General features: G+C 37.7%; 1 protein-coding gene across 1 annotated transcript; it reads right to left on the reverse strand.

Moving 5' to 3' along the window:
• Nucleotides 1-545: 545 nt before the first annotated feature.
• Nucleotides 546-21,993, reverse strand: LOC140228624 (T-complex protein 1 subunit beta-like). The gene is made up of 14 exons (XM_072308870.1): nt 21,932-21,993; nt 18,069-18,203; nt 13,571-13,682; nt 12,154-12,230; nt 11,717-11,829; nt 10,730-10,856; nt 10,330-10,506; nt 8,937-9,064; nt 7,735-7,919; nt 6,809-6,976; nt 6,170-6,273; nt 4,712-4,811; nt 3,803-3,944; nt 546-3,163 (listed from the first exon to the last, which is right to left on the reverse strand). Exons 1-14 carry the CDS (start codon nt 21,932-21,934, stop codon nt 3,139-3,141), a joined length of 1,596 nt encoding a protein of 531 aa, XP_072164971.1. The 5' UTR covers nt 21,935-21,993; the 3' UTR covers nt 546-3,138.
• Between the last annotated feature and the right edge of the window lie 3,559 nt (nt 21,994-25,552).

The following is a 25,552-nucleotide window of genomic DNA, read 5'->3' on the forward strand; positions in this document are numbered from 1 at the left end:
ACCCAAAAACATAATGCCTCCGGCACCACTTCGTGGCGGAGGCATAAAAAGGCCGTCGGCTCCAATTCACAAAAATGTTGTGCTGCGAATATAATAATTATGTTTTACAGTATTCTAGCCACGTAAAGTAAATGAATGCTGTGTGCTGCTGTTGTAAGGTTCCACCATATTACTGAACATAATTACCTACCAATTCATGAGTAAAGTTTCTGTCATTCATCTACATTTATTGGCTATACAACCATCAATGCTACAATGACCTAGAGTGGAGTCATAGAGCCAGGCGTAAAGAATTGAATGGTGGCAAGCTTCTCTGGTGATCTACTTGACAAGAGTACCTCAAAGCACATGTACATGTTTTTATGTTGTTCTCTTTATTACATGATTATGTATATCAGTGCATGTATGTTCAAAATTCTGTCCTTTCAAACTCAGTTTGACAAAATATCAGATTTATCCCAATGCAATCTCTAGACCTCTTCCTCAAGATGAATCTTTTATAAATTCACACAGCACAAATAGAATATGACAAGAATCTCAAGTGCTTCACATCTTGTCTTAATAAGACACAGTTTAATACACAAGTATCATGGTACTGAAATACTTGTACAGTACAAAAAGAAATGACACATCACAGTTCACTCACATCAATCGAAAAACTCACAGGTAACTTTCTAAACATCTCAGTGGGTGAGTGTTATCAATGCACATCAAAAGAGTAATATGAAGCTGTGCTACAACCTAACTTTCATACATAGTCATAATTTAGCAGTGGAGAGAAGGTGAAGGGCAAATTGTGCCGAGAGATAACAGGGATTCCTGCAGGCGCTCTGTGAAGATGTAGTGAAACCCTTCGTTGAATGTTTACTTTCCTACTTTGGCTATCTAGTACCAACATAATGGGGAAATAATAGGCCAAAAATATCTTTGCATAAACAGATACAATCTCTGTACTGCTGATCTGTGTACTAAGTCTGCAAGCGCTGTTGACTTGTGAAATACAAAAATTAGGGTTAATGCCCGAATCATGTGGTAATAAACTTATACTGTAAAGAGACATCTGCTGATATGTCCACGTTAAAAATCAATCGTGTCAGAAGAGTGCTGAAGGGAAAGATGACATGAGACTTGTCCCCACTGAAAGGAAGATCATAGCCTTGAAGCAACAGATATATACCACATGTATAGTGTATAGTGACAATGTTTCTAATCGAAGCACCTTGAATCAACACTAGGTTTCATCTAAGCAATGTGCTCCGAAGAAACAAAAGAAATTGTAATGCAAAACATCCTTCTCATGCTCAAAACCAAAGCAGTCAAATTCAAGATGTAGTTCGCAAAATGTCCTTCTTATTTGGTTAGAGACGATGAAGTTACTACACCTACTTTGGTCAACAGCACGTCTGATTTCCAGCTTTGAAACATCTACAGCCATACAGTGTGTGATATATATTAAATCCCTGTAAATGTTCTAATATGCACTAAATTTAAATACTAACTCTCTTGGAGGAGTCTGTGCCTTTGAATGTTTTGTTTTGTTTTCTTTTCTTTTTGAACAGATATATTGTCATACAAATGATGTGCATCATCATCATTATCATCAACCTGCTGGGATCTATCATGTATAGCACATCTTCGTAGGCACAGTTGCAAATCATACCATCAAGTAAATTATGCGTTTCAACAGTGCTTGACTATCGTTTGTTACATCAGTATTACATTCACATTTGCCAGAACTCTGCTATAAATAGTGACATGCCATCAGCATGGTATTACTTCCACGACCTGAATGCCTTTCTACTACACAATATATGACAATCACATTTTCATTTTTAATGCATCTTCTTGTTTTGCACTGTCATCACAAACAGTCACGGAGTCAGAAAAAAAGAAAATGTTTGCATTGTCAGTTGTTTTCCCCATGTCAGAAAAGGTCTGATGTTACACATTAATCAAAATGAACAGTTACCACTTTCTTGGCAGTAACATACCAATCTTGTGTTGGTCTACATTTTCATTGCAGTCACTCTATCCAGGAGAACTATTTCTAGCACCTCTATCCTAATTGTTAATGTCACCATCGGAAAATCTAAGAGAACGAATTAAGGTGCATTTGTAATTATATTTATAACATTGCAACAAGACGACTCCATTCTGATGTCATATATGCACACTGAAAATAATGGTCCCAGATGGGATGAGTATAGAAACAAGCCCCAGTGGAAATGAAAATTTCTCATGTGTTATGAGGCACTGCATAAATTTAGCTTGAACAGACATAAATGTGATCCTGCATCACAAAACCAACAAAAAAGTCACCAGACATGGATTTTCTAGTTCGGGACATATTCTGAAAGAGCAGATTCTAAGCTGTAAAATGATGTATAACTCAAAACAGATGGTCTATACTAACCTATGCAAATAATGAAAAGAACGTACACATTCCGGAAAAAGTGAGAAAAGAGGTGTTGAAGTTAAGGGTCTATTCAAGCACTTAATCTTACCTGGCTGTGCTCTGTGCAATGAATGGAACAAAAAACAGGATGTAACTCTCTGTAACAACCACAATGAGGGGATTATCAGATTAAGCTGAAAATTTTCCACACTCATTAAGCACATTCTATTCATGACTGTTATTAACTTTGAATGTAGTAGTTCAATCCTTTCAAGTTATCAGAGCTGAAATTGAGGAGTGTGTACTGGGATTTTACGAAATGAAAAGGGGCCTCAGGGCCTTTGTCACACTATTCTACAACAAGAAGTTCTGAAAAAACTGCAGAAACACAACTTCCCATGCATTTTATGATCCCAGACCTTACAATTATGTAGAAGAATAGCTCTTTCAGAAAATATAACAAACTAAAATTTGAAAAGGTTGACCCATTTCACCTATTTTGACTCCTCATGTAAAATCAGGGTGTGCAACTTTTTGTTGGCTTTGTGATACATGGTCACAAATGTAGAGAAGCATAACTATGCAAGAGCAGTGCAGCACTCACTCTGCACCCCCCCCCCCCACCCCATTATGTCATTCATCTTGGAACACAACTACACTTCCATTGATGAAGCAGTGTTGATTCCTCGTTCTAATATTTCACACGACAGAAGTATCTCACTTACAGTTGGCTACACTGTAACTCAGTGACCTGGATCAGACCGTTGCCTGTAAACAAGATGCAGAGAAGTATGTGACAATCACCTTTCCACTCACTTTGGGAGAGAAAATTTGTCTGGAGACACTATTACTAGAACACTAACACAGCAAGTTTAGGCATAAATATTCCACATAACAACTTCAAACAACAAGAAATCATGTTTCTGAATGATGCATGGCACAAGTTGCTGACAGATACTCATGCAGACTGCAACATAATGATGATTTGACAGTCTTGATGAAAACTTACAGAGCAAAGGAGAAAATAACACAGAGTTTTTTTCTTTTTTTTTTTCAAGTACATAGAGGCATTACCAAAGGTATGATACTTTTTATAAGGAGGGCTGTACTGTTTCTGTTATCATACAGGTATTGTGCATTGTATTTTGTATGCTAACATCAACTAGCATCTTGGTACACATGTGACACTCTATATGCATGTCTCATTTGAACTACATTGTTATCATGTCCTCCATCAGATAGCGGGCAAAGCAGTCATGAAAAGAAGTAGAATACAAATGATACCAAATTCATTAAAACTACACAGCAGGCCATCTAGCCCGACTCCATTTTTCATATGACTTGTAAGAGTGCAAGGAATTTTCAGGTATAATGGAGACATGAAGCCCCTTGACCTACTGTACTCACCTGGGGGCAGCCCTGATGATGTTATCTACCCTGAGGATCATCTCACCAGCCTCCGCTGCACTCAGTACCACCTGGCGTTTAACCTGGAAGGACTCCAGGACACCCAGCTCTGTGGTGTCTCCAATGGTACCATTGGTCATGTCTGCAACATAAACATGGAGAGAATGAGAGAGACATGTCTATGACACCACCAGATCCAGCTTGAAACCTGCAGTTCAGCATCCATGGCCCAAATTCCCAAAACGTCACCTAGATTTACACATAGTTCATGCATTCATGAAAACATGGACTAAGTAGTCCACCATCTAAATCTAAACCACTTAGCATTTCCCAAAAGGCAAACTAAATAATCCATGGCTAAAATATTTAGGCCACAGTCTAAACCACTGACTTAATGAACCTGAAGGTAGCCAAAATTTTGAACCCTCAAAAGCTGAACTGAGCATGCTCAGTACACCCCTAAACCCTAACCTAAATGATATCAAATGATCCAGTTTATCAATGGACTACATCTAGGTAACATTTGGAGATTTGGGCCAATGTGTTTCCACTAAGATTTTGGAATAGGAAAAGAGATGTCCACATATAAGCATTTGCTGTTTCAATCTTCTTCACAAAGCAAGAATTTCATCTACGTTACAACACCTGACAGAGTAGAAATGGAATGGATAAAACAGCTTATATTTGTAAGCATGAGCTTTCTCAGTCACAAAAACATTCACATCCTTTTTCTTTCATTGAATAGTTCTATCAGTCATGGAAACAAAAGAAAATGTGGGTGATTCACATGTAATTTAAAAAGAAAAGATACACGAGCCTAGAATAAAGTCATTTGAAGAATGACTGGGACATTTACATATGAATGGAACAATTAGCTTTTCACAAGAATGAGTAAGACAAATCACTTACTCAGCCCCATTTTGTAGTTGCCCTGGGTGTGTGCTGCCCTCAACTGTGACACCATCTCGGCACTGTCGTACCCTGCATTGTCTGCAATGATGGTGGGCAGCTAGAACAGAAAAACATCCGGATAAACCATGAATTTGTTTTGAGTGAAAGTACTGTTCCAAGGAAAATAGCTCTGGTCACACTATGGGAAACTACGCATAGTTTTGCTACACAGTATTTTGCCTCACATAGTTTACGCAGTTCCAACTGCAAAATTTGTCACTTCTCACCAAACAACAATATACAAGGGTTTTTGTGTAGTGTGGCCATACATGACTGAAACTTTAAGGAGTTTGTCATGTGAGTAGATCAATTCCATGTTATGTGCGCACATTGTGCATTTTTTTTGCACCTTTGTATTTTCTCACATTCAAGAAGGGTGTACAGTTTTCGCCCATGAGGAGCATGTGTGTTACAGACCAAAACTGTGGGTAGTTTTACATCACTGAAACTATGTATACTTTTGTCTGTATCGTGATTGCCTGTGCAAACTTCTGGAAGTTAGCGGGAAGAAAACTATGCATAGTTTCGCGCAGTGTTACTGTGGCTAATGAGTAAGGAATCTTCCTTGTACTATCATCAGACAAATCAGACATCTTTTAAAGGGCATAACCTGATAGAATTATTTGTGCACAAGATATTGACTATAAAGCAGATATCATTTTCTCTAAGTCTTCATGAGTAAAAACAACACATTAAAGAGTGACATCTAAAAAAAAACACACACACACACACATGGACAGATTGACAAAAAAAAACAAACATAATGCCATAAAAACAAACAAACAAACATGAAGCTCTGGCATAGAGGCCTAAAGAAAACATCATGCCAAATTTGCATCATAAGTAATTTACATCAAATTATCAATGTTTCTATAACCTGGTATCTGAAGTCTGCATTTTGTCAGCACAGTGAAAATTAATGCTTAAAGGGGAAGGCTAGTAACTGATCAGTGGGAATCACTGGAAATGCTGGGAGATGATTGTTCCAATCCTTATGGGATTCATTCAAGAGTTCATTGTATATCTATTGTTGTGTGAAAATGATTTGCTTCAGAACGGTCTCATATTCAAGCAATATGCAAATTAATGCTCCGTCACTGACCAGGGACGCTAACCTGGAAGCATTAAACTGCACATTACTTGAATATGAGACCATTCTGAAGCAAATCATTTTCACACAACAATAGATACACAATGAACTCTTGAATGAATCCCATAAGGATTGGAACAATCAATCTCCCAGCATTTCCACTGATTCCCACTGATCAGTTACTAGCCTTCCCCTTTAACCAGTCTGTCTAACTGGTGCAAAGAAAAAGAAAGGTCAATCTTATCTGTTACTAGGACTTGGTCCTTGTGAAAAAGAATCGAATCATGAACTAAAGATGTTATCTATGATGTGAATTGCTGAATTACCTGTCGGAGAGCTCTTGCAAAAGCCTCAATGGCAACAGATTCCTTGCCAGGAGTTCTGACTGCCAGCTGGCTGACAGCATTGGCCATCAGCATCTCAGAGGCACCTAGGAAATAAAGAAATTAATTGGAGGATAAGAATCATCGTACAGGATACTGACCACTATATAGGTTACCATTACCATTACCATTACCATTACCATTACCATTACCATTACCATTTCAAAAAGTTTACCACTGATAACCTATCACTTCCAAGTCATCTTCTGATGACAATTACAAGAATTCAGACACCAGCTTGATTCCACTCACAGATGGTTTCGACTGGACTTCATACTGGTGGATGAAATATTGCACAGTTCACATCACTGATATTCAAATCCAGTAGGTCTTTGAAGAGTTGGTATAATACAGCTGGGGGTGTCAACATAATAAATGCAATGGCACTTACAATGTCACTGAAATGTGAGCGTATTATATATATAACTGAAAATCCATATGATTGTCATCACACTGCAGTATGATGATACTTAAGAAAGGCCAGGTCCAATACTATTTTATCCCACTTGGAATGCTCAGTATGTGCAAAATATCAAAATGCCTGCACATAGCCACACAACATCTTAACTGTGTATTCCATACCTCCACCTGGAACAGTGCGAGTGGTTCTGACTGTCTGAGAGAGAACACAGAGGGCGTCATGGAGGGATCGTTCCACCTCGTCAAGAATCTGCTGAGTGGCACCTCGCAGCACAATGGTACACGCCTCTCCCAGGGGCACACCGGAGAACTTGATCAGCTTGTCTTCACCTGAGAGTCAAACAAAACAATCCTTTCTTCAAACTCAGACATGATTTGTTGAGGCTCCACTACTGAATACTGCAAGCCTAAAACCTCTTACAATGCTCTTGATACCAATCATGAGATACAAATTCAAGCATATTAATATGTTTCCATCACCAACTTCATTTCAACAAATGAAACTTTAATGCACTTTTTTAAAGCTTGTACAAGATATTCTGAATTAATCTAATACATCACTGAGCTTTTAAAATCATTACAAATTGGTCAGAATTAAGTGTAAAAGAGAGATACTCCAGCCATAAGTAAATATGGTATGGAATTCTTGAATTTCTCACATTCTCTTCATATCTGTGTATGTAATGAACTTGGCTATAGATGCTTATTTCAAGTGAGGTTCACATTTGTGTCTTTGTGTGATGGGAATTGTGAGTGGCATGAGTGACGGTACAGAAACGTTTTTCTGGATCACAGATTTCACCACTACTGTGGAGTTGACAAAAGCGATGTAAAAGCTGTTGCTAGAAGGAGTGAAATACACAGTGACAAGAATATTGCAATACACATATGTGATAGCAACACATCTGTTCATTCAACAACAATGAACACACAGAAATCAATATCTCGCCAAAAAGCTTTGGAACTTGAAAATCCTGAGATTGAGAGTTACATGCAAGGGACTCTGGTGAAATCCATTTCAAGATTCTATCACATCTGTCAAGTTGTCAAAAGACGTTCATGCATTTTTGTGTAATTTGTGAACATACCAATCATGACCTCTTCAATGAGGTCACACCGCCCCAGCTTGACGAGGTCGGGTCGGTCAAAGGTTGAGACAATCTCGCCTCCCGTGACGAGAGCCAGACGCTCCACACCTTCAAAGTCTGCGTGCTCGATGGCCATGACGCCAGCATCGGCAAAGAGCTGCTCTGGGTAGTTGTAGATCAGTTGTCTGTGTGTGGGAGAGAAGGAAACATAGCAGGTGAGACAGAATGAAAAAAATCGATGAAGAACACTAAGATCTAATAGGCAAGCCAATTACAACTGTAGATGAGTTCTGAAATATATCTGAATCTTTGGAAATTCACCACATTTTGAACGGTGAGAACTGTAGCATTCCATATCAAATTGCAAAATTTTCATACTCTATTGTGTTCTTGCACAAGCAGTGAGGTCTCTTCAGTTGTAGTTAATCAGTTGTGTGTATAACTTCCCATTATAAATGTCATGTGACATTAAGGAAGTTATCATTTACTACAAAGTGGTTGTAATTTCTTAATTCAAATAAAGCACAATTACTTCCATTACTCTTTCCCTCATAGATACACAAACATGCACATCAAAAAAAAAAAACAACCCCAAAACAGAAAGAAAACAAAAAGGACCAAAGCAAAGTGTATGAACTTCAGCAACAGACCAAGCACTTTTTTCAAGAAATGCATGCTAAATCAGCATTATATGTCTACATTTTAACCCAGTTTCCCCTTTTCTGTATCTACTAGTTTTGGTTCAGACTTAACCTCAGGTTTTTATCATTTTTTGGTGAGATATTGAGGAACCTCTTATGAAATATGAAAGAGCATGTAATTCCATGAGGATTTCAATGTTTATTTGATGAAAAATGATTTTGAAATTGATGAGATATCCATAACAGAGTGATCCTAATAAAGTGTGGGACCCACATTTTGTTACAATCGTTTTGTTTTACTTTGTTTTTGGATGTTTCAGCTATTCCAAACCCGATTTTAATCAAATAAACTTTGAATTCCTCTTAAAATGGTATGCTCTGTACTATTTCATAAGTGTTTTCTTGGTATCTTGCAAAACAAGTTAAAGCCCATTTTTCATCTCCACCAATACTGTACCATCCCTTTAATCTATGACTATCAATTTACCTATCTGAGTATCTCCTTATGTAACAATTCATCTACAATATTTGCCTGCTAGTCTGTCTGTCCCTCTCCCTCACCTGTTAATGAAGACATTGATGTCATGTTTGATGATCTTCTCCACTTTGTCTTTCATCTTCTCCTTTTCTGCCAGTTCCAATTCAGCAATCTTGGCTGTGGAGTCCACCCTCACACGGGATCCAAACACCTGCATCACAATGACAAATGTTGCCACAGGAATCAGTCAATGACAATTAACAACGCAAGTGACAAGCTGCAACAAGATATCTCATATGTAGCATTTTGTGAGCACACCTCTAGTTAATAGTTTGCTTCATGAAGACAGCATGATTGCCTGAAAAGTGGTCTCTTACTCTTTTTCATATATGATAATGATCTGTCAACCTATCTAAAAGATTGTAACATCTCTTTGTATGCGACAACATGTTAGAACTATATGCAAACAGCAAGAGCACAAATAGTGTGGTCAAAACATTGATTAGGAAGCATGAAGTAGTGGATGTATGGCTGACTGACATAAAATTTGCACTGAATGCAAAGAAACATGAATTTCTGATGTTAGGTTCAAGAAAATGAATCGAAACTTTAATACCACATTCTGATATTGGACAAAGAAAAGTCCAACACTTACAAAAGTGCAAGTACTTGGCAGCCATGCTTGACAAACATGGCTGCCATGCTCGTCTTTAATGGGTTAAACAACTCCTCTCCTCTTCCATTTTAGATATCTTTTTCACATTTTCATGCACCATGCTGGGCTGATTAGAAAGAATCAATTTTTATGTAAAAGCAAATGATTTGCTCTTCAAGGATGTACAAATTGTGAAACAATGATTACAGACAGCTGTTTGCTACTTTTATGGTGGGCAGCCACAATGCCAAGTCTAGCCCCTACCTTTACTTTGCATATTCATGACTGGTGACAATAGGATGATAACGTGTCCATAACCTTAATCAAGGCTCGACACTAACTGTGGCCCGGTGGCCCGGGGCCACAAAAAATGAAAGTCGGGCCACCAAATTCCAAAAAAGGGCAAATTAGGTGGCCCACCTCGGGCCACCAAATTTTTTTGAAGAGTATGTCAATAAATTTGTAACTTTTTGCGCCGGAAATGTTGAGGTTCATTTATGAGTAGATATGTCCAGCTTCCAATTCTTACTATGATAAAACTGAAATATTGGACTCATAAAAAAAAAAGGACTTTTAATGTTTTTTATTGTTTTTTTCGGCCCACCAAAAAATTTGAAATTGATGATTTTGATGGCCCCATCGGGCCACAAAAAAAAAAAAGTTAGTGTGGAGCCCTGCCTTAATCATCCAGAGCATTTGCTATGTTCTCTTCAGAACTCACCACTACTACCACTACAGGGCTATGACACACGGTGCTTCACAAACTGTCTCTCATTTTCTCAGTTCACTATGCAAGAACCATCCTCTCAAACCACACATACCTTGATCTTGTCGGTATCCATGGGAGTGTTGGCCACCAGGATGCGGGCATTCTCCACCCTCTTGGGCTGGTTGACTCCGACCTTCTTGTCCAGGAGGAAGCCCTCATCCAAGTAGGAGTCATTCATGTTTCCACCAAGCTTCTTGATGATCTGAATAGCATTCAAGTCTGTTTTGCCCTAAAAAAAAATAATAAAAAATAAAAGATAAAGATGAATAAGAAAAAAAGAAAAAGAAAGATAAAAAGAGTGAGAGCACTGATGATTCCATGACTGAAGTGATGATAATAACCAATAGGAAGAAGAGATGAAGCATAGTGCACTCCCATTATAACGAACATGGTTATAACAAAATTCCGTTACAATGAAGTAAAAGCATTTGTCTCGACTACGAGGTCCTTACCTTTAACCTGAGCACAGCATCCACACACAGAGTGGTGAACTTGTCCCTGTCCTGTGAGACAATCTTGGAGCTGAGTGTGGTGAAGGCAATCTTCATCAGGTCCTCTCTGAATCGCTGTGGATCCGCACTGCACGTCACATGACAACAGTGTTTGTTATTCAAGAGCTTGTTTAATATGCATGTTCAAGAATGCTGCCTGAGACAAAACGCACATTCAGATTCAATGTTTGAGTCTCAATTTTGTGGAAAATGCACTCAGTGCAGTGGTCATGAAACACCATATTCACAAGTCAATTGTCTGCATACATGTATGTGCAGAGTTGCAAAATTGATCACAAAGAGTGCATGTTATCGTGATGTAAGGATTTCAAACACAAAGCAAGCTGCAATGTATCATATACTTTATTAAAGCTAAATTCGTGCAGCAAGTTGGTATTATGCTTTTTATGTGTAGAGTATGAATTTTTGCTCAACATTCAGTATCAGATACACTTGTATATCTCCTAGACTAAAGAAAATTCTCACTCAGTACACTCATATGCCAAATGATGTAGAATTTTAACAGCACTATAGAGCCACTGCAGTGCATTTATGATGGTAATTTTGTGACACAAATTCTTGTCAGGGCACTACACTTATGGGTCTGGGAGTGAAATAAACATCTCATCACATGATGGGGGGGGGGTACAATCTGACAGGTCAATATTTCAATATGACCATGAAATCAAAGATGACAGAGTTCATATGATCAATGGTCTTTTTGGACTGCAATAAACTGATTCTGTTCAGGCCCCCTTCTAAATATTTCGTTAATACCGACAGCCAGAAACAAAATCTAATAGATATGATTCCATATATTGTATGTGCTGGAACAAAAAAAAAAATAGAAACAAGATGTCATCACTCATCAAACATGCTCTCACTAGATGGGATATGATACAGAAAGTGGGCGGTTGTCCTGATGATAGTATACATTTGTATCCATACCTGTGATCTTCAGAGGCCTTAGTGAGGGCAGCAACAGCCTCATCCACTGCCTTCCTCCAGCCACTGATGATAGTGTGAGGGTGGAGCTTCTGTCCTATCAGCTGCTCAGCCTCCTACGGTGAATTAGAGTTGGGGAAAGAGAATTGGATTGGCTTTGCACCTTGTGGTCACAGGATGAACTTTGGGTCTGATGTTGTATAACGCTTTACACTAATCCTTCAATAATCATCTGTGCATTTTGAATGAAGTAAGGATAAAAATCTGACTGATTTGAATGATATGAAATCAGTTCCTAAAAGAAACACAGATATAATGTGAACTAACCTTGACAATGAAAGAGTGCTGAAAGACTTTGTTGCCACAAAATCACATTTCTTCTTTTAAACTCTGAATATAAAGGAAAATGGTTAGAAGCTTCTCCCAGGTCAGAGACTTACCTTCAAAAGTTCACAGGCTAGTACTGTCACTGATGTTGTACCATCACCAACTTCATCATCCTGAACTTTGCTGATTTCTATGATCAAGCAGCAAAGGTTAAAGGTAAGTTCATTGTTGCACACCTTTCCACACGACAGCATGGAACTCACAAAGCAACATACTAGAGTTGTGTTTGCTTAACTTGATATCGCATACATCATGGAAAATTCAACCAGTTCTAATCACTGTAAAAGATGATCCAGTTTCATCTTACTGGTGGTGACAAACCTAATTCACTGTACGAAGGAAATTCTGGTGACATTTAATTCTTTATTGCCTAAAGGACAAGTTCACCTTCATATGCACATGAATTGAGTAAATGCAACAATATTAGTAGAACATATCAGTGAATGCTTGAGGAAAATCAGACCATCCATTCAAAAGTTAAAATTTTTAAAGTTTCAGTGCCACCATCGCTGGATGAGAAGAATACTAAAGTTTGTGATGTCACATGCATAGAACGATATAAAGAAAATATAAGGAGAATTCCACAAAATTTCCCTTTTTTGAAAAGTACACATGTACATTCCTTCAATTTGCTACTGACGTATACAAGGGTAATATTATTCCCCCTGCCTACTAAAAGAGGCAAGTCAAGTGCTTTTTAACATTATGTGTGAAAAGTGAAAACATGTTGAATTTTATCTTTATTTTCTTTATATCTTTCTGCACATGTGACGTCTAGCTCACAAGCTGTGGTAGTCTTCTCATCTAGCAGTGGCTGCACTGAAACTGAAAAAAATCTTAACTTTTGAACGGATCATCCGATTTTCATCAAACTTTCACTGATGAGTCCTACTGATACTGCTGCATTCACTCACTCCACATGCAAAATATGAAGGTGAACTTATCTTTTAAGCAGAAGAAAGTTCTACTTTGATATGCATATACGCTACTCTGATGCCTAGTGTCACTGTAACATAAAACAATGTGAAAAACTGGACGCGCTGGTGAAAAAAAAAATGTGAAAAACTGGATGCGCCGGTGAAAGAAGATCGATCTCTAGTGACAATAAAGCTCACTTCAACTACATATGTAGGGAGAACAGTATCTCACTGCTTTATACAGTCCTTTGACTGTAATGGGGGAAATTCAAATTTTCCTTTTGGATGACTTAGATTACAAGTTGTTTGAGATGTATTTTCCTATACCACTCATGCTTGGATATTACAGATGAATACAAATCTACACATTTGTAGTGTTTGCAATAGAAACTTAAAATAGTACTGGAAACATTTCAGAAAGAAAACATGTCAATGAACTTCATAAAGGGGTTGTCTAGAAGACAAAATCTGACAGTACGCTACAAATTTCATGGAAAGCACACAGTTCGCTAACATCCTGAGCACAAAAATTCGAGCTCTCCAGTTATCTTACCAACAAGAATCTTGGCAGCTGGATTGTCGACACCAATGGACTTCAGGATGGTTGCACCATCATTTGTAACAGTCAGAGGTGCAGTAGGGCTGTTGCTTTGCAAAATTTTGTCCTAGAAAAACAAAGGATCAGATCTCAATTAACCATTACACTGTCTCTAAACACTTTTCAAGGGTGTGCTTACTTCTCTCAAATATTCATGCAAAACTACAAAGACATAGATAGACTTAAACAATTTTTCTCTGACATGAAAGACTTGGACATATTGAGATTCATTACAGAGGCCAAGTGCTTCGTACAATTTAAAAGAAGTAGCTAAAAAATCACAAATCATACTCTTTTGGTAGGCTTCCCACATGAGAACTGAGAACTAAATTTCAGCATAATCCCAGCATATTTTCTTTGATGGTTTGATAAAATGTTATTTTTGTTATCAACACATACGTTTTTGTTTTGTTTTTTGTCTTGATAAATAAAATATGATATAACTGTAAGATAATACAGATTTTAAAAAATTGACAATATATACAGGTAGATATTACTCACAAACTCTAATCATGCCCATTTTTCTATTGGGTAACAAACTCAAAAGACACAAATCAACCCCATACAAAGTAATGGTAGTTCTTATCTTCATGAGGTGTTTCAGGAATAGGATTTTGAAAACACATTGGTAAGAAATGCAAACTTAGTCCAAGAGCATTACGTCAAAAAAGGCCTAAACCTGGACATTTTTGGTAACAAGCTGATTTTTTCAGGATAGGTCCACGAAAATGTCTAGAATAACATACTAAAAGTCCTCATGAATCCTCCTTGAGCGTTTTCCGCAATCCAAGATGGCGTCCAAAATGGCCGCCATTTCCAGAAATTCTTGTAACTTTTCAACCAGAGAACCCAAATACAAAATTTAAATGTCTAAATATATGTTTTGAAGCATGAAGAACTCAACAAAACACATATCAAGAGATGTTGATGCACGCAAGTACCGAAATCCAAGATGGCGTCCAAAATGGCCGCCATTTTCTGAAATTCTTATAGCTTTTCAGTCAGGTAACCCAAATACGAAATTTATATGTCTAAATATATGTTTTGAAGCATGAAGAACTCATTGAAACACATATCAAGAGACTCTGTTGCACGCAAGTACCGAAATCCAAGATGGCGTCCAAAATGGCTGCCATTTTCTGAAATTGTTATAGCTTTTCAGCCAGGTAGCCTAAATACAAAATTTAAGTGTCTAGATATATGTTTTGAAGGATGAAGAACTCAATAAAATACATATTAAGAGATGTTGACGCACACAAGTACCGTAATCCAATATGGCAACCAAAATGGCCGCCATTTCCTGAAATTTTCATAACCTTTCAACTAGAGAACCCAATACAAAATTTAAGTGTCTTTACACGTTTCGAAACATGAATAACTCAATAAAATACATATTAAGAGATTTAGACACACGAATGTGCTGATTTTAACGCTCGAGCTCTTCCTTATATGGAAAATAGGGTGCAAAATGTCCCAATTTTATCTCACAATTATGTAAATAAATGTCAATATATTTTATAAGAAAAATTTTATTTAAAATATAGTTCTTATGTGTAAAGTATACAAACAAAAGCATTTGCATGTTAACGTCAAGGAGTGTGTCCTTGTTACGAGAGAAATGTTTCACCAACAGATTTGTTGCTAAACAGAAAGCCTACTAGAAGGCAATATCCGTTTACCACATGGTCTATTTTCGTCACCTTAAGCACATGAGATGAAAATTTAGTGGTAGCCCCTTTTTATTACCAATGCATTTTATGTTTATCATGAGGTGAGTTCCAGTTGAAACTGTCAGTTATCACTTGAGAAGTAAAAACAATTCTTTGAAAAGTAAAGTTATTTGAGCATGGAGGGGGGATACTTCTCCACCACACGAGGGACTTTTTTTCTTTCTTTTTTTTTTTTACTCGAAAGTGAAATACATAGTGCAAGCGTTTGGTAAGATATTGAATTATTTCCATCAAAGAGTAGGAAATTGGATATAAAGTAGTATTCAGGGAAATGGGCAATATGATTAGGGAAGGGTGTGGGGGGGGGGGTCCCCTCCCCCTCCCCCCCCCCAAAAAAAAAAAAAAAAAATGAGGGAGATTTTGCATTTTCAGACCTGATATTCAGACATCCTGATGCACCCTATTGGTGAAATATTAGATTTTTGTTTCCATCAAAAAAGGAACAAAAAGATATACAATCATGGAAGTGCGCGGTTATAGGGTTGCCTGCTCCCACACGAGGGAAATTTTCGTATTTTCACGGAGCTGTTGCATCCATTTGGTGAAATACCCGATATTTGTTTTCTATTTGAAAACGTGAGGAACAATATATATTCAGGAAAGTGTCGGGGAGGGAGAAGTGTGAAAGAAGAATACTCCTTCCCATACCTCAGAAATTTTTGTATTTTCCAATTTGAAATTCAGAGATTTAGCGCACTCTTTGGTGAAATATCTGAGATTTGTTTTTGTCCTAAAAGTAAGAAAATAATACTTATGGAAATATGCGGGGGAGGCGTATGAGGTGATGCACCTTCCCACAAAATGGAGATTTGTTGTTTTTTTTTCAGGTTACGAGTTTTATGGTGCGCTCTGTTGATGAATAGATTTTTGTTTCTATTAAAAAGTGTAAGTAGAATAAAGACTAGTATATTCAAGGCAATGAACTAGTAGATGATGGGGGGGGGGGTCACTTTCGACTGGAGGGAGTTTTGCGTTTCGATGATCGTCATTAAACGGCCTAATGCACCCTTGGTGTTATATGGAGAAAATTATCCATTCTCGAAGAGTAGATAATAATAGTCTCATTATCCCCATCCCCCATCGAAAAGAGGGAGCTTTTACACTTGAATAGAAATGAATTAATTATATCATTTACACACATTTGATGGAATATTTGGGAATTGTTAATCAAAAGGGGAATTTAATATATATTGGGGGAAGTGAGCAGTTGAAGAGTTAGGGCAAATTACCCTTCAATATGAGGGAACTAACTTTTGCATTTTGTAAGTGGAAGATCTAGTGCACACTTTTTGATGACAGATTCGGAAATTTGTTAATCTCAAAAGTGTACAAAGTCTATAAAAAGGGGCCGAGCGAGGGACGTTTAGCATCTTTATGATTGCAACTGAATGACAAAGTGCAAATACTTCAGGTTGAATATTTGGAAAATAATGATTGTACAGGCCACCACCTTCCCCACGGAGAAGGGGGGGGGGGGATGCATCCAACCCAACCTATACCCGTTTTGTGCACATTTAAGGGAAAGATTCCATTGGACCTTCTGAGTTGTTGAATCTCGAACATTATGTTGAATTTCTTTGTCTCTTGAAACAGGCTAAAAACAGCAAATTTTGATGAACAAACGGCGGCCATTTTGGGCAACATTTGGTTTTCGGGAAGAACTCACGTGGTTTCATTTGTACTTATGTGCTTCATGATCTCTAAATAAGTATTTCGTTGGGTTCCTTATGTCTTAAAATATATATTTATACATTTAAGTGCGTATCGCAATTACGTAGTTGCAGGGTTATGAGAAAAACAGGAAATGGCAGCCATTTTGGACACCACTTTGGATTTCTGGAAGTGCTCAAGTGCTTTATTTGTGTTTCAAAATCTCTGAATTTGGTTCCTTGAGACTCAAAACGTATATTTCGACATTCCAAGTGTGTATAGTTGACATCTACTTGCAAAATTATGAAAAAAAAATCAGAAAATGGCGGCCATTTTGGACGCCATCTTGGATTACGGTACTTGTGAGCTTCAACAACTCTTAATTCGTTCTTTATTGAGTTCTTCATCCTTCAGAACATATATCTAGACATTTAAATTTTGTATTTAGGCTACCTGGCTGAAAAGTTATAAGAATTTCAGAAAATGGCAGCCATTTTGGACGCCATCTTGGATTACGGTACTTGCGTGCATCAAAATCTCTTGATACGTGTTTCAATGAGTTCTTCATGCTTCAAAACATATATTTAGACATTTAAATTTCGTATTTGGGTTACCTGACTGAAAAGCTATAAGAATTTCAGAAAATGGCGGCCATTTTGGACGCCATCTTGGATTTCGGTACTTGCGTGCATCAAAATCTCTTGATCTGTATTTTATTGAGTTCTTCATGATTTAAAACATATATTTAGACATTCAAATTTTGTATTTGGGTTCTCTGGTTGAAAAGTTACAAGAATTTCTGGAAATGTCGGCCATTTTGGACGCCATCTTGGATTGCGGAAAACGCTCAAGGAGGATTTATGAGGACTTTTAGTATGTTATTCTAGACATTTTTCTGGACTAATCCTGAAAAAATCAGCTTGTTACCAAAAATGTCCAGGTTAAAACTAATACTCTTGGACTAACTGTAATCAGCTTATACACACACACACAAAAAAAAAAAAAAATCCTCTGATAATTTGTTTGTTTGTTTTAACAAGCAGGCATATTTAAAAGAAAACACAGTAGCATACCATTCCTTTGGGTCCTAGGGTACTCTTGATCAGGTCTCCGATTGCAATGGCCCCAATGAAAGAGGACATGCGGGCAAGCTCTGCCTTCTCCTCCTCTGCATTCTGCTTGAGAATCTGGACGGGTTGCAGTGAGACCTATATACCAAACAACAAGGGTGACACATTTGTAATTTGACTAATATGCACATGCTACTGTAATTTTTTAATACAATACCACTTAATTTATAATCAATTTAATGTAAAATTAAATAATGTCAGTTTTTGTTTTCTTTCTTACGTCTTAGTCACATTATGTGTTTAATATTTGAAGCACTTGTATCTGCTATTTTTCACAAAATTATCATCATTTATTGCATTATTTATGTTATTGTTACAATTTTACAGGCCACCATAGGTCATTGTAGGGTCATAAAAAAGAAATTGAATAAAATTTGATGATTTTAGTACTAGCCCAAACAATGGTGAGAAGGATACAGTGTAGTGGCAATGCCTACAAATGTACAGTATGTGTATTGTACAATGTCACTGACATTGTAGAACGTGGCTAGTGCAGCGATATGCGCGATAGCTCTTGTCTTTGTGCCAAGATCAAATTCATTCTGTAAGAAAGGCCAGAAATGTTGATATAGTAGGTTTATACTCTATGATATCTACTACTAGTTCTAGCTAGAGGGCTAGAGTTGACAAGTTAAGTTGTAGCACCAAGGAGAGAACAAAAAAATACAGAAAATAGACATAGACATCTGTGACACTTTTAATATGACATGATTCAATCAGCCAAGACAATTTGTCATTGCCTGTGCGCAGGGCATGGCAGTGTTGATTGGAATTTATATGAAGCCTACTTACTAATAGTACTAGAAATGTGTAGGACCTAGCGGTATTAGTTCATAGCCTGACCAGATATATGCTGTGCATCTCTGAGAAGCTGGACCTGTGCACTTTCAAGACACTTCAATGAGACACATTAGTCGTGGAACATTATGTCATTAGGAAGTCTTTCTAAGAATAAAAGGGAGAAAGAAAAGAAAGAACAAAGGATAAACCTTTCGGACTAGACCTAGTCTAGATCAACCTTCTAGTAAACCCACGTCTATCTCGATTCTCAGTTGAAGAAACTTGGAATGAACCTGGAAAACTTGGAATTCTGGAAGGGTAAGGTCAGCAACCCGATCCCTGTCACCCAAGGTGTAAGACAAGGCGGGGTCTTGTCTCCATTACTCTACACTACATTCGTTGATGACTTGATAAAGGAGCTATAGAGAGAAGAATCTTGGATGGTCAATAGATGGCCGTTTCTCGGGTGTGGTAGTTCTTGCTGATGATGTAGCACTCATCGCTAACTCTCCAGATCAGCTGCAACAGATGTTAGAGGTCAGCTTCAACTACGCAGAGTATTGGCATTACAAAATTAATCCCTCCAAAAGTGCAGTGATAGCTATCAACAATGCTAAGCAACCTACGAGATCATCTTGGTGTGTCAATGGATTCATTGTTGAGGAAAAATCCAGTCATCCTCATCTTGGGGTCATTAAATCAGGCTCACGGTATGATCCTACAGACAACATCATTGGAACTGGTCTCCGTACTTTTTATGCCTTGACTGGCTCCGGAGCTTATACGGGAGGGCTAATTCCTACACTTGTATCCCAGTTATGAAGGATTTTTTGTATCCCGAGAATGTTGCATGGCTCATCGACCACTAAATTCACAAAATTGATGCTGCAGAAGTTGGATGGGGCACAGTCCCATCTCTTCAAGCAAGTACTTGGAGTGCCAAAATCAGCTGCTGACGAGATAGTCTATATGCTCACCAACCTCTTGTCTTGCCTCTCTCTGCCCAGAGAGATAGATCTTGACAGATTGTTGCTTCTAGGCCAACTCGCCAGCCTTGACCATAGCCGTTATGAGTTCAGAACATTTTTAGCAGCTCTCAAAGCTCGTACACGTACGGTTCAAGTCCTACAAGAGACTGCGTTGAAATATAATCTTCCAGATCTACATAGCATTGTCTCTACACCACTCCCGTACTCAACTTGGAAGAGGTTGACTAAATACAGGGTCTATCAGGCTGTAAGACATCTTACCATACAAGGAATCTGCTCCAAGTCGTCTCTCAAGTTCTGGATAGATAACGTTCCACCCTCTGCTAATCTCCTATATCCGAAGAACCCCCCGTCTCCTATTTGTATCATCCATCATGCTTTAATAAATAGAGCCCAACTTCTGTCATCCACATACTTGACACAACGTCATCTCTACATACTTAGAAAGTCTTCCATATGTAGATCTACTTGCCCCCTATGTGAATCTGAGGATGAGACAGTGGAACACTTTGTTGGATCTTGTCCCAGTCTTGTTCATCTCCGTCAAGAGTTCATATGCAGAGTCAAGGAATGTCTTGTTGATCACCCGAAATGTCTGGACTTGTATGACACTGATTACCCACTGCAATTTTCTCGTCCTACTAACCCCGGGACGCTCCGTTTACACAGTTACACACTGTGGGAGCGTCCTGAGTCAATAGAGTGCTATATCGGTAAGCTTGAAAAACATACACAGTCTGTCACAGATTTTCGCGCCTCCGTAAGTTTCGAATTTCACTAGAAAAAACTTACTTTTATAGTATACATAAGATTCTTATCTAATTCCTACCATACGTTCACCTTGTTCTTGTTCACACTGGTCCAATGATCTTGAAAAAACGTTTTTTTTTACAGGTCCATCTCCTAGCTCCCCATCCCATTCACCATTTTCGAAATCAGTATGCAGTACACTGCGCACGTAAATATTCATGTGCTGGGCGGAGTCGCAATGCTTTTAGCCTTCTGACAAGGCCTGCGCGCGCGTACCAACCCAGAAAGCAACGCAATATACAGCGAGAGGGTTTGCCACAACAGTATGATACGGCCTTGCCATAAAGCTACAGCTGTACAGATGAATTGACGGCCAGCGCGTGCGCACAAGTTTCAAATCCATTGACTGTATAAGATGTCGTTCTCCCAAGTTCCTTTCGACCAAGTCGTATTTAAGTCATCAATTCGAGCAGAAATGGAATATTGGCAGGACCAAAAGTTGAACGCAGTCAGTCTTCAACATTATAACTTCACCTGTAAGTCTTCATATTACAGAATTTTTGCGATTTCATATTGATATTTAGGCGCTATACTTCGCCTGTCATGATCATATCTGCTACAATGCGCAGCCCCAACACTGCGTGTTGGGGCTGGTCGCAGTTATCGTCCTACCTACCCTTTCAACCTTGCCTGCCATCTGTAATCCAAAATAGCCTGCTTCTTCTATCCCTCTTCTTTCTTCATAAAATCCATACTTGCCGTTCTACTTATGTTTAATACCATTATCTTATCTTGCTGGATTTGCATATCTGGATTCCAGGAATCTCCAAAATAGTGGAGGGATCAGCTAAGAGAGAGAGAGAACCAGCAAACAAGCCACCAAATACATACAACTGTGAACTAGCAACTGTAGTCTGTTGGCTGGTATGTAGGTATTAGACAGAAAGATCCGTCTGTCCGGAGGACTCTTTTATATTTTGCCATTAACGCTGTTCTCCGTATACGGAGGGGATCCGTGAAGCCAGACGCAGTCTCCGCGGAACATTCCCCGACGGACAGATACAGACCGATCTTTCGGGCGTCAACATGGCACTGCAAAAACTACAGTTTATGGGACCATGTACCGGCGTACATGTTTTCGTCGTCAAGCAATGAGGTACATCAAGGAATGGGTAAAATCCCTAGTAAATCAAAACAAGAACCAAATACGAGACACATATTTCCCTTGTAGATACTCTGCATGAAACAGATATTGTAAAATCTGATTTAAAAAAGAAGAGGAATTACCATTTTGACGAAATTTGATGCTCGGCGAGCTCTCTTCTGCCCAACGAGAAATGCACACAAGCTATTCACCACGAGGAAATGGTGGCGGTGGGCCGATAGATGGCGTGTGATTTTCCCTTCCGATCAATGAGTCAGAGCCACAGAGCCGATAGTACAATAGAATAGTCTCGAAGGACTGTGTGACTGTACACAGTTTGTGTATTTGATTGTGTGTGTGGAAAAAAAAAATAACGATAAAAATCTAATAAAAAAAAAAAAGCCATTATCTTTGCTTTCTTTTCTTCTTTGGAATGTGTCATTTCTTCATGTTTCATGAAGAGATAAGGTTCCTTTGCAACTTCAAACATTACAAGAAACAACTTTTCCCCCAATATACATGTATGATTTTATCATAGAGCTCTTATACAGCTCTATGGATTTTATCAATCAACAACATAGCAATAACTATGAAAAAAAGATAATAATTTTAATTATTTTAATCAATAACATTTATTGTCATTCATAAATTGTTTTTATCGCAACTGATGCCCATTTGAATAATCTGTAGAAATTTAAATGCAGAAACAGATAGACTGTATACCGGTATCCATTTTTATTTATTTAAGATAGAAATGAAGAGCTTGTTCGCAAAAACTGATAAGTCCATTTTTGAAGATTTTGAAATACGGCCTCTGTCATAAAGTACAAAATAATACCTTTTAAATGATATATTGGTCACTACATATAAAGGTACATTTTTGAAGTTATGGTCAAAAGAAGCAAAAATGTTATTATTTTCTTTATTTTTCTTAATTGACCTTTAATCGCAAATATCTCCATTTGGCAAATATTTTTTTTTTGACATATCAGTTTTTGCGAACAAACTCTTCAAATATACATTGTGATAATGTTAACACACATATCTTTGAGGATACTGTATAATTCTTTATTTTGTTATGATTTTTTTCTCTATTTGATGATGATCTTTTACATTAAAAAATGTGAAAATGCTATTTATCTGCTTCTGCATTCAAACTCTCCATATTTAATATGTTGTGTCAAATAGATTCTGTGCAAATTTCTTTGAACAGAATTCTTTGCCATACAGTGCAGTCCCGATGTAACACACTTTCGGTTACAATGAAAAAAGAAAATCAGTCCGCAAAAATTAATGTCTCTATGTATTTTTATTGTTTATTTGTTAATTTTTGATATAACAAAAGAAAATTGCCGATCCCGAGGACTTCGTTTTAATGGGAGTCCACTGTACATTTTTTTTTTTTTTTTTTTTTTTTTTGCTAATGTTCTGCCAGAATGTTTTGGAATATTGGCTTTGATAATTGGACACTACACTAGTCAATCTTCAAAAGATGACTCGATACTCACTTACCAAATCCCAAACCACAGAGGGTCTACATTTGATCTGCAACATTCTGTTTTACTTCCGGTAACCCTCTGCACAAAGGAGCTGGGATTGCCAGTCATAAACTCTGCAGGGTGTGGTTTCAACCCGAAAGGCAATGACTGAATTCCTTTCCAGATTCACTTTGGCTGCACTTGAGATTTTACATGTAACATGATATTCCATTGTTTTATATTCCAAGATTATGAAAGAAAAAAAATCAGATTATAGAGTAAAATACCGTTTGCGGCAGGCTTTGTACAGGGTGCCTATTTGCGGCAAGGGCCATTTCATTCATTGATGAAAAGGCCCAATCAGGTGTCACTTGCCATAACACTTGCGAGTAACTCCCGCTTGTGTTTTAAAGTGGGACTAAGCACACATGATGTTCATTAGCTGTTTTATTGATGAATGAAAGTGCCCCTGCCAGAAGTAGGCACCCGCCGGCCGCATATTGGGTATTTTAGTCTATACAAGGCTTGATATTAGTGATGGCCCAGGGCCACCAAAATAAGATGTGTAGATTTACAAAGAGATGCTTGGTGGTACAAAACTTCAAAATTGCGTTAAACAAATACATACTGCTACTGAACGTTTTCGACGTGCACTCTTCGGAGTAGAAACAGCACGTATGAAACAGGAAGGGCGAACATAACAATGTAAGCAAAACGAGCAAACCATTCAAGCAAAACAGTGCATACGCTGATTGGCTAAAGTAAACATGAGTCAGAACATTTCATACGTGCGGTTTCTACTCCGAAGAGTGCACGTCGAAAACGTTCAGTAGCAGTATGTATTTGTTTAACGCAATGTGTAGATTGTTTTATTGTATTTTCCCTATAGGGCCTACTCAGAATAAGAGGCGAGTTACCACTTGCAGCTCAGTGCTTCATAATTGCACATAATTCAGCAGATGCCACTACCAGGGGTTGCAAGATAAGTCTTCATGGCTGTAACTATGTTTTACAGCCAAATCAATACGCACACACACACACACACATACACACACAATTTTTTTAATATTTAATCTTTTATAGTGTGAATGGTAGATACACATTACTGCACTATTAAATGTTACATAAAATACATGTAATTTGATGAATATGTGGCATTATGGAAAATTATGATTATGCCTCATACCAAATATGTAGTGAACGTAGGTATACAGTTTATAAAAGTATGTGGCAAGAGGCATTCGTGATTTCATTTGTTTTTCCTATGTAGCATTTGACATACTTTGTCATACATGCTAAGATTCACATACCCGTCACAGTGTATTGTATTGTTTTAATGTTTTAATTTCCTTTTTTTATGTTTTTATGCATTTCTTCAGGCCACCAAAAATGGGATTTGATGACTTTGGTTGCCTGAACTGACCACCATGAGAAAAGTCAATGTTGAGCTTTAATGCGATAATGTATTCGTATATACACTATATAATTTATGCAGAGATGTCTGTGAAATGTTATGTGTATTTCTCACACCTACAATACAATGCTTCCACCACCTAGGAGTGATAAAGTTGGCACGGAGTTTCTTGCATATACATGTATATTGAAACATAATACATATATAATACCCTTTCTTTCTTTAATATGGAACAATGAAATGTTATGTTAGTAAGATTGCAGTGCTCTCGTAAATACTTAGTATGTCTGTTTTATGTTCAGCTAAACAAGATGTACTGCATAAATTTACAGAGTTCCTTTTATGACTTGTTCATGCAACAACACACTCTCACTTTGATTTCCCATCACTCCTATTAACACAACTGTCCCAATTAATGTATGGTACAGGGTACTTGCTTATTCCATCAAAAGAAACTCCAGGACATTCAATGATCAGATTTTGAAGAAAATAACCTTTTTAGGCAATGTCATACTGCAGAAACAAAAGAGGGTTTTTTCCATCATAAATACAAACTTAAGATAGCAAATGTAATATGGCAAATGGGCTATACAATGTATTTCAGTAAAATCTTTTATCATGAATTTTCCAAGGCCTCTGGAATTATACACATTGCGTACCCCATGACTTTTCTAAGCCTGGAACATCATTTTTTGCTTTCCATGACTTTTGTATGTTTTCCACGACTGCAGGAACCCTGATCATCACATCATCAGCACACAGTGTCAACAAACCTTCCAGTGATACAGGAATCATTCAGGGACAGACAATCAAGTGAGTAGACTTGAACTATGCTGATCATAGACTAGATGTATGGAGTTTGTTTTATAAAT

The sequence above is a fragment of the Diadema setosum genome, chromosome 5 (assembly GCF_964275005.1).
Source record: "Diadema setosum chromosome 5, eeDiaSeto1, whole genome shotgun sequence".
NCBI classification, from domain to species: domain Eukaryota; kingdom Metazoa; phylum Echinodermata; class Echinoidea; order Diadematoida; family Diadematidae; genus Diadema; species Diadema setosum.

What these genes read in the sequence shown, in the direction of transcription:
- LOC140228624 (XM_072308870.1), bottom strand. An exon ending in ATCAATGTCTTCATTAACAG is followed by an intron (nt 7,920 to 8,936) that starts GTGAGGGAGAGG and finishes TCCCACACACAG; the next exon opens with ACAACTGATCTACAACTACC. An exon ending in ATCATCAGGGCTGCCCCCAG is followed by an intron (nt 3,164 to 3,802) that starts GTGAGTACAGTA and finishes TCTTGTTTACAG; the next exon opens with GCAACGGTCTGATCCAGGTC.